General features: G+C 40.7%; 1 protein-coding gene across 2 annotated transcripts; it reads right to left on the reverse strand.

The window, feature by feature from the left end:
• Positions 1 to 531: 531 nt before the first annotated feature.
• LOC111969735 (apoptosis facilitator Bcl-2-like protein 14) lies at positions 532 to 5,770 on the reverse strand. 2 transcript variants are annotated; one of them, XM_023995974.2, is made up of 6 exons: positions 5,439 to 5,770; positions 4,324 to 4,975; positions 3,648 to 3,752; positions 2,395 to 2,456; positions 1,817 to 2,095; positions 532 to 1,651 (listed from the first exon to the last, which is right to left on the reverse strand). In XM_023995974.2, exons 2-6 carry the CDS (start codon positions 4,964 to 4,966, stop codon positions 1,604 to 1,606), a joined length of 1,137 nt encoding a protein of 378 aa, XP_023851742.1. In that variant the 5' UTR covers positions 4,967 to 4,975; positions 5,439 to 5,770; the 3' UTR covers positions 532 to 1,603. The 2 variants fall into 2 exon arrangements, with proteins under 2 accessions (XP_023851742.1, XP_023851741.1); XM_023995973.2 differs by having other exon boundaries at positions 1,802 to 2,095.
• Positions 5,771 to 10,664: the final 4,894 nt, after the last annotated feature.

The following is a 10,664-nucleotide window of genomic DNA, read 5'->3' on the forward strand; positions in this document are numbered from 1 at the left end:
CTCACACCGAGCTACGCAAGTGCAGGCCATCAAATCAAAGGCACTCYTTCGATATGTTGTTTTTGACAAATGAAAACGTGTCAGTTTGTCACTTTCATGAGGTTGGAGTAATAGCATGTTCAACTACTTAAGGCATTGACTCMAATCTAGGTTGTGSCTTTAGATTTTTGACTTCTCAAACCCCAGCCTGGTCTGTATCGCAAGCATTCCCAGAAGTGTCACGATGTTGCGCCTCTGGGTTTAGAAACTGTGCCCAAATGTTTGTCAGGGAATGTCTGTTAGAGCAACTGACCCTAAAAAACAACTAATCCCTTTGAAAACGGCCTATGTGGCAACAATATGAGTCAAACATTTATTCTAGTGTCAAAATTGACTACAAAGTGTAAATAGGATAATTTTGGTMATAAAATCAGTCTCGTCTAAAATGGAGTTTGTGACCTCGGTGCATCACAATGACCATGTTTAAATGCACACCAATAAACCATTATTATTCGGGATACTCAAGTATTCTTTTTTAGTTGACACACAGTATAAAATTGCACATTTTTTTATTAGTAGTTCATCCTTTGACTGAAAAAACAGAAAAACAATGATGAAACTAAAGATTGTACTCAATAAAAAAAAAAGTGTAAATACACGTATGCTAATTTCCTTATATGAACTAAGTAAAACTGTTGAAATTGTTGCATTTATATTTTTGTTTAGTATAATTTGTTTAGTATTATACTTCCTAGAAATATTGCTACATAAATACATAAAGTTCTGTTCAATAGCTTGATTTTCTTATTCTTTCAGGTGAAAGGTACAGGGGTCATAAGTATAATTTCCAGAAACAGGGCATTACCCTACAGGGGTGGGCAATTCTAGTCCTCGAGGGCCTGATTGATGTCACAGTTTTGTCCCAGCCCCAGCTAACACACCTAGATTACTCATCATGAAACCTTTGATTAGTGGAATCAGGTGTGTAGAGCTAGGGCAAAAACTAAAATATGCACACCTTTGTGTCCCCAGAACCAGGATTAAGAATGAGGAATAACCTATGTACCTGTACCTTGTAGCAGGGTAGTTAGTGAATGCAGTTACAGTACATAGTACTTACTATCACTAGTGGTCCTCTGTGGCGTAGGTTGGTAGAACATGGTGTCTGCAATGCCAGCATAGTGGGTTCAATTCCCGTAAAATGTATGCACACATGATTAGTTGCTCTGGATAAAAGTGCCTGCTAAATGGCATATTACATTTTATAATTTAGGTAAATAAATACAGAGTGTACCAAAAGTGTTAACTCCATATTGCATTTCCATTACTTACTAACCTGTAAACATAGTAAAAAGTGTTAAGAACTCCATATTGCATTTCCATTACTTACTAACCTGTAAACATAGTAATTACACAGATTGCCCTAGTGTAGATGTACAGGTACAAGGCCTACTATAAGTGTTGTGTGTGATGTTCCCTTCGTGACTTGCCTCTGGGTTGCATTTTCAGTCATCTTTAAGTAATCTATTCCATTTGTGTCACAAGGAATCGAGGAGCACTCCATGTGCTTTTACACCACGAAGAATGTTCGGTTTCCCCTGCAGYCTTTTTTGCATGTGACGTATCAATGATTATGATCATCATAGTTATGCAACGTCTGATCTGGATTAACCTGAAAAGCAACATAAATGTCATTAGAAACATATTTGGTATTTCTTGATTCACTTGGTGACAGCACTGTGGTTACAGGTCATGTAAAGCAGAGTCTAGTTGGGTGGAAAACATGTTATAGCTTTTAAGAAAACAGAAGGCTGCCTCTCACCTCTGGTGTTGTTACCTGTGTCTGGGTGAAGCGGTCTTCTAAGTAGCGGTGGCCCAGGCCCATGATGTGGCCTTTGGAATGCCTGGAGAGACAGGCTACCCTGGCTGTGAAGTCCAGAGTGAAGGCAAGCTTGACCAGCTCCGGGGCGTTGTCGGGCCCAGATCCAGCAGTGTGTGGTGCATGGCGGCTCTGGCTTGTAGGTGTCTCTGTCTCCACGTACGTATCAGCTAACTGCTGGAAGGTGCTATAGGACAGCTTCTGGAAGAATGAGCTCAAGYTGGGGTTCTCCTTCAGCTATGGAGAAAGGACATACTTTCACGACCATAGAATATAATACGTTATTATCCATTAGGAAATAGCAAGTTTAGACTAAAGTCCAGACCTGTTTTGTGCTAACATTCTACTTCTTGTAGTCTGTGTAATTTACCAAACATGCTTGGCAAATGACAGATTACAATAAGTGGAATGTTAGCACAATCAGACTGGTACCCAGCCTATAGCAAGCTGTGCTAAATGTGAAAGATGCATTGAGTGTCAAAGAAAGACTTAAGTTTCTCAAATGCAATCTTTTTTTRTAGGTTATAAACAGAAACCTTGCTATCAATGAGGTCTCCTTGCTGCTTCATCAGAACAATGATCCTTTTGATGACGTCCTCTGGAAGAAATGGATAGAAAACATACAGTAGGTAAACATACAGGTAACTGCCAAAGATATATAATACTATATTTAAAACCTCCATGAGATCGGTAAATTGTAAATTGTGCCTAAACTGGAATAATACATTGTGGCCTTTCTCTTGCATTTCAAAGATGATGGAACAAAAAACAACAAAAARGCATGTTTTTTCTTTGTATTATCGTTTACCAGATCTAATGTGTTATATTCTCCTACAATAATTTCACATTTCCACAATCTCAAAGTGTTTCCTTTCAAATGGTATCAAGAATATGCATATCCTTGCTTCAGGTCCTGAGCTACAGGCAGTTAGATTTGGGTATGTCATTTTAGGCRAAAATTGAAAAAAAGAATCCAATACTTTAACCTTTATTTAACTAGGCAAGTTAGTTAAGAACAAATTCTTATTTACAATGACGGCCTACACCAGCCAAACCTGGACGACGCTGGGCCAATTGTGCGCAGCCCTATGGGATTCATCAATCACGGCCGGTTGCGATACAGCCTGGATCACAACACCAACAAAAAAATGCTTAATAGGGTGTTGGGCCACCACGAGCCAGAACAGCTTCAATGCACCTTGGCATAGATTCTACAAGTCTAGGACTCTATTGAAGGGATACGACARCATTATTCCATGAGAAATTCCATAATTTGGTGTTTTGTTGATGGTGGTGGAAAACGCTGTCTCAGGCCCCGCTCCAGAATCTCCCATAAGTGTTCAATTGGGTTGAGATCTGGTGACCGAGACGGCCATGCATATGGTTTACATTGTTTTCATGCTCATCAAACCAGTCAGTGACCACTCGTGCMCTGTGGATGGGRACATTGTCATCCTAGCCATGGTAGCCAAAATAATGGCCTGCCCAGCATTTTCATACATGACCCTAAGCATGATGTGATATTAATTGCTTAATTAACTCAGCAACCACACCTGCGTGGAAGCACCTGCTTTCAAAATACTTTGTATCCCTCATTTACTCAAGTGTTTCCATTATTTTGGCAGTTACCTGTAGTAATAACTACATTAGACAGTAACATACTTGTGTGATGTGCTGTATTATATGACCTTTACAGCTTTATACATAAAATGTGTATGTTGCTATAGAATGTGTAAATTTTAGTATGAATATATATGACATCAATACACATAAGAACATTGATACTTACCATCTGTAAGAGCCGTCTCTGTCTCTTTCACCTCATGCACAATCTTCTCCAGCTCTTCTGAAACTTTCTCATAGTACGAGTCAGTAGGCCCCACACTCAAAACCGCTGTAAAAAGTAACAAGAACGATCATTGCCTTTTGCAGTCTTTTTTTCATGCAATAACTGTATAATAACTGGACTACCAACTAGGGCCCGAGTCAACTAGGGTCCAATTTCCCAAAACATTATTAAATCGAGTCCAAGTCCGCATTGAAATCTATTTAGCGTAATAAAAAAAATCCTATTGAATAGCTACCAAAAAGTAAAGTTAACATTCATCATAAATATAAATAGTTGATTCTTCCGTCTACTGTATCTGTGTTTACAGGTCTATATTTCCAAAATGCTTTAAGATAGGCATTATCCTGCATTGTTTGAGTTAAGGGGGTGTGTCACAATATCTATGTAACCATGTACAATGCTTTTCTACACTTGAATATCTGAATGTTAAGATCTCTCCTGGAGGGTCTTATTTTCTACATGTTTTTGTATTTTAATAGTTTTAAAACCTTAATGGTTTTAAGCTAAACTGATTGCAAATTCCACAAAATCCTGTTTGAACAAAAGGACAATAATAAGAAAACACACAGTACAGTGTGTGATAAATGATTTGGGTGCCATGTCCTCACAAACCTACATTCAACTCCAGTTATGTCAGTGGTCTTGGCCCTGTCCAAAGCCAATGGTCTCTTCACAGACCCTCTGTGGCTGTCAATCTTGATTCTTCTCAGAGATAGTCTCCTCGTGGAGTTACTTTGCCTTATGGATTTCTTTTTCTGCAAGGTTCCTTGTGACTGTCCATCTTTCTCTGTGCCAGACTCCTGCTCGTCTTTCTTGTCACTCCCCTTCGTCGAGAAAAAACCCAGAAAACCTTTCCAGAAAGAGGTGTTTTTGCTCTTCTTCTTGCCCTTTTTAGACTTGTTCTCCAGTTCAGTAGACGTCTCAATCTCAGGAATGTCAGCAGGCCCAGGGATTTCTACTATAGACACATTTGGTATAACAACTTCCTCATTAGGTGGTGTGCTACTGGCAATGCCCTCGTCAGGTGTGCTGGGCTCCAAGGTGATCAAGGCGTCACTAGAATGCCGACGGACTCTTATGCATTTCTCTGGCAGTGTCACCCACTTCTGAGGCGTTGTTGGTGACCTCTGGTCCTCACATGTCCCATCATTTAAACTGATGCTGCGCTTCACATACACCTCCAAGAGGCGACAAGTGTCATTGTGGCCAAGAGATAGCAGCTGGGCGTTTTTGGGCWTCACCTTTTCTGTAACCTCCATGACTGATACCTACAATAGATAGATAATGCTAATTATTTGTTTTCTTCACTACTGTAAAAATGTCTAGATTTATAAATGTTCTTCATTCAACATTATGAGATGTCACATTCGCAGAATTGTCTTGTATGTTGTTCTGGTTGGTGTGGTTTCACTTTTAATGCTCAGCCTAAAGTAAAGWCTGCATGATTTAAATTGTTCATTTAAAGTTTCATGAATTAATTAACTTTGTAGCCAACAGAAATCCGGCTACAGGCACGATAAGCACAACATTGGTACGAATACAGTAAATTCCATAACATTCAGAACAGTTCTTTGGTCATAGTATATTACGCATTACTGATTTCGCTTCTTCCTGAACAGTTGGGTATTTACCAGTGCCATTACCCCTTTCAATTAGCCATTTCCTATGTTAATATGTCAGTCGACAACATTAAATAATAGAATATCGTAGGTAGGCTAGTAGGCTACTCACCTTTTTACAGTCTGTCTAGCGTTTCCTTCCCTATAAATGTGTTGATTCCGACGTGTTGTCTTGGTGAGATWTAGGTCCTTGCAATACGGCATCCTTAGGGACGTCAAACTCTGACGTCACTCCAATGAAGTTTACATTTAAATTGGTTAAATTAAGTGGTTAAGGTTAGGGCAGCGTTTACCAAACTCGGGACTCCAAGGGGTTCACGTTTAGTTTTTTGCCCTAACTCTACACAGCTGATTCAAATGATCAAAGCTTGACGATTAGTTGATTATTTGACTCAGTGTCGTGCTAGGGCAAAAAAACAAAACGTGCTGCCCTTGGGGGACCGAGTTTGGGGAAACCCTGGTTTAGGTTTAAGTAAGGGTTATGGTTARYGTAAGGGTGAGGTAGGGGTTAAGGTTGGGATTAGGGTTTCGGGTAGCGACGTCTCAGGGATCCCGGATAGCACTAATCGTGAGATATATMWACACCTAAAAAAAAWATATTTTCACACCMATGTTTGCRCCAATACACTAGATAACATATTGGGGGAGCTGTGTTCAAGCTACAGTGCCTCCATCTTGGCACTCCCCCACCGTTGTAAAAAACATTTTGGAAGCTATAGAAATGCATTTATTAATGCCTACATTTGTTTTTGCCTCCTKAATGCATACTTTAAAATTATATTACGTGAGCTAAAAATAAAAATGTCGAAAATATATACAGTACCCGTCAAAAGTTTTAGAACACCTACTCATTCCAGAGTTTCTTTATTTTTACTATTTTCTACATTGTATAATAATAGTGAAGACATCAAAACTATGAAATAACATATATAGAATCATGCAGTAACCAAAAAAGTGTTAATCAAAATATATTTTAGATTTTAGATTCTTCAAAGTAGCTACTCTTTGCCTTGATGACAGCTTTGCACACTCTTGGCAATCTCTCATGTTTGGTACTCATATTGTTGGCTGAGGAAAGGTAATTTTTAGGGGGAATTATGGTCACACAAGGGCCTTGTGGCCATGGCTGTCGATGCTGCGGGAAATTTGAGGCCAGCCCTGAATCCAACATGACCTTCTGCTGGCACACTGTATTTGTGATGCACATTGGGATGTTCCGGTGTACTCCTGTTTGGTTGAGCTGGTACATTGCTTCATCATGTCCACTTCCCTGGCTGTCTGCCCTGGAGTTGCCTATATGTTGACTTAGTACAGTTATGGTGTATGGGGAAGATGCAACCACACATGACAAGCGCATAAGGCCGTGTTCACTACAATGAACCAACACACACCGAATACTCATTGAAAAAGTGGCATCAATTTATTGGGCCTTCACATGTCATAGGAATTGCACCTCTCCAATGTCAATGCCATCCTGAGTCTCCCAGAAATGTCCTTGACAGTCCTCCCTCATGCAGTTTAGAGTCAGAGACACCATGGAACTGGACTCCCGTGAAGAATACATTTTCATGCTGGGGTGTCTCATGCATTGGTCTGGGAACTTGCAGTAAACCCAACATCCCTATAAGGACATATTGCCAATTTATTGGTCCAAACAAGAATGGTAAAACTTTCAATATGTGATAATTTATGGTGGCTGGGGATTGACTGTGATAGCAGTCTTTGCACACCATGCTTCATCAGCTCCACCTCCTCTGCAACCCATAAGCTGGTGGGGGTGGGGGTGGGGGGGGGGCTTTACCTTAGTATGACCTTAAAACAATTCAATCTAGCTAAGGACCATTTTGCTATATAATATATATATATTTTTTTACAAATTATTCCCCCCAAAAATAGCCCATACATAAGCATTGATTAACATATTCACTACATTGAACAGAGTGTGTTTGTCCTAAATCTGAGAGATAAGAAAGATCAGGAAACAGTTTTAGGATATACACTAATATGTATATACACCACTCTGTGGAAAGGTGAAACTCTCACAAACATGTTGGTTGTTTTGCTCTAGGATGCCCACAGGACTCACAAGACTAGTCTAAAGGTCCCCTGGTACCAGTTGGAAAATTTTATGGAAGTACTGTACATATGGAAACTGTTTAGTGCCAAAGGGGTTAAAAAATAAATGTTTCCTGATCTTTCATATTTCTCAGATATAGGACAGACGCTTTATTTTTTTTATTTTTTTTTGGGGGGGGGGGGACTCTGTTGTTCCATGTAGTGAATCTGTTATTCAATGTGTTTGTATAAGCTAATAAACTTAGACTAATGGGTTAATATCAGCTACCAAAGGAAAATAAATACTGTATGTAGGATGTAACCTGCAGGACTTAATGGCACTGCAACATTTAACAACAAAAAAAACTCCACCCACAGCCCAATTACAGTGCCTTCAGAAAGTTTCCATACCCCTTGACTTATTCCACATTTTGTTGTGTCAGCCTGAATTCAAAATTGATTACATAGATGTTCTCACCCATCTACACACAATACCCCATAACGTAAGTGAAGTGAAAACATTTGCAAGTTTATTGAAAATGAAATCTTATTTACATACAGTACCAGTCAAGTTTGGACCCACCACCAGGGTTTTTCTTTTCTTTTTACTATTTTCTAAATAGTAGAATAATAGTAAAGACATCAAAACAATGAAATTAAACATATGTAATCATGTTGTAACCAAAAAAGTGTTAAACAATATTTAATATTTTAGATTCTTCAAAGTAGCCACCCTTTTGCCTTGATGACAGCTTTGCACTCTTGGCATTCTCTCAACCAGCCTCAGGAGGTAGTCATCTGGAATGCATTTCAATTAACAGGTGTGCCTTGTTAATTTGTTGAATTTCTTTCCTTAATGCATTTGAGCCAATCAGTTGTGTTGTGACAAGGTAGGGGTGGTAAATAGAAGATAGCCCTACTTGGTAAAAGACCAAGTCCATATTATGGCAAGAACAGTTCAAATAAGCAAAGAGAAATGACAGTCCATCATTACTTTCACATGAAGGTCAGTCAATCCAGAAAATGTCAAGAACTTTTGAAAGTTTCTTCCAGTGCAATTGCAAAAACCATCAAGCGCTATGAGGAAACTGGCTCTCATGAGGACTGCCACAGGAAAGTAAGACCCAGAGTTACCTCTGCTGCAGAGGATACGTTCATTAGTGGTAGCTGCACCTCTAATTGCAGGCCAAATAAATGCTTCAGAGTTCAAGTAACAGACACATCTCAACATCAACTGTTCAGAGGAGACTACGTGAATCAGGCCTTCATGGTCAAATTGCTGCAAAGAAAACACTAAAGGACACCAATAAGAAGAGACTTGCTTGGGCCAAGAAAGATGAGCAATGGACATTGAATGGTGGAAATCTGTCCTTTGTTCTAATGGGTCCAAATTTGCCTTTTTTGGTTCCAACCTCTGTCTTTGTGAGACGCAGAGTAGGTGAACGGATGATCTCTGCATGCGTGGTTCCCACCATGAAGCATGGAGGCGGAGGTGTGATGGTGCCTTGCTGGTTACACTGTCAGTGATTTATTTAGAATTCAAGGCACACTTAACCATCATGGCTACCACAGCGATACACCATCCCATCTGGTTTGCGCTTAGTGGGACTATCATTTGTTTTTCAACAGGACAATGACCCAAAACACACCTCCAGGCTGTGGTAGCCAAGGAGAGTGATTGAGTGCTGGATCAGATGACCTGACCACCATAAACACCCGACCTCAACCCAATTGAGATGGTTTGGGATGAGTTGGACCGCAGAATGAAGAAAAAGCAGCCAACAAGTGCTCAGCATATGTGGGAACTCCTTCAAGACTGTTGGAAAAGCATTCCAGGTGAAGCTGGATGAGAGAATGCCAAGTGTGTGCAAAGCTGTCAAGGCAAAGGGTGGCTACTTTGAACAATCTAAAATCTATTTTGATTACTACATTTCTTAGTTGACGTCTTCACTACTATTCTACAATGTAGAAAATAGTCAAAGTAAATTAAAACCATTGAATGAATAGGTGTCCAAACTTGACTGGTGCTGTAAGTATTTCTCACCCCTTTGCTATCCCACTCCAAATTCAGCTCAGGTGCATCCAATTGCCTTTGGTCATCCTTGAGTCGCTACAACTTCATTGGAATCCATCTGCGACCATTTCAATTGTTTAGACATGATTTAGAAAGTCAGACCTGTCTATGTCACAGCTTAGTGTTAACACCTTTTAACTCCACCCAACACAGGATTTAATGTTCTCCAGCACTCAACCCCAACACAGAAGACCAGGAGAGGCAAGTTTCCTCAAGGTAAGTTTTATTTTAAACGCATGGGTTAACATGGATAAGACCCTGTTTCCCACACAGCAGACTGCATGATTTCCCGGACTATGTCGACACAAAGCCTCCCCTCAGGTAGGTTACCCTCCCAGACTACAATCTCGCTCTGGTGCTGCACACAATGTGACCCACCCTGCCCTGTTCTACTCTGCCAACCCCTCTGACTATGGTACAAAATAGGGAAGGGGGAAAGCCACACAAGACAACATATAGAAAGGTTCAGGATAGGTTCTCGATTTAAGGCCCAACGAGAATGATCACAAAACATTTCTGTATGGCGATATCCAGATCCGTACAGCTCCCTGTCCAGGAACGTGCCTGGTCCGAGACTCGTTGGTGAYGCCACTGATGGCCCTGCCTCCTGTGCTAAATGAGAGGAAGACMGACTGCAGGGAAACCTGCCGACAAGTGGCTTTCAGTGGCTTGGCAAAATTGCCCATAGTGAGAGAGTGGTGTAAGGGGAACAAGAAGACTTAMATCCCTTACTTGGTGGAGCTTAAGCTCCTAGATGTGTTTTGTACCAATACATCTCTCGGTCCTCTTTTCTCATCGCCACTCAGCTCTCCAGCCCCAGTTCGTAGTCAGCACAGCCACCGATTTCCTCACTTGAATTCACCAGTAAGACTTCTCGTCCTGCAGACACTGGTYCAGTGTGATCACAGCAAACAGACATGTACACTTGCATAGGGGACCGATCCCTGAGGAGAGACATTCTCAACTCCCAGCCCCGAACACCACAAAACATAGGGCTTTTATAGGAAATTACAGCCAATCCCCAGCTACCTGTCTGATTAGCTAACTCGCTGCAGGTGCGTCTGATCACACCAGCCCCACCTACCACTTATCAACCAATCCATCTCGTGACACTCTACAACCCCTTTCTCTATACGCGTCACAAATATACTGAACTAGCCAACGGAGCCCGGTACCTAAGTGGGGGCCATCGGTTCTCTCTGTTGGATC

This window comes from Salvelinus sp. IW2-2015, linkage group LG11 (assembly GCF_002910315.2).
Source record: "Salvelinus sp. IW2-2015 linkage group LG11, ASM291031v2, whole genome shotgun sequence".
Lineage (NCBI taxonomy): Eukaryota > Metazoa > Chordata > Actinopteri > Salmoniformes > Salmonidae > Salvelinus > Salvelinus sp. IW2-2015.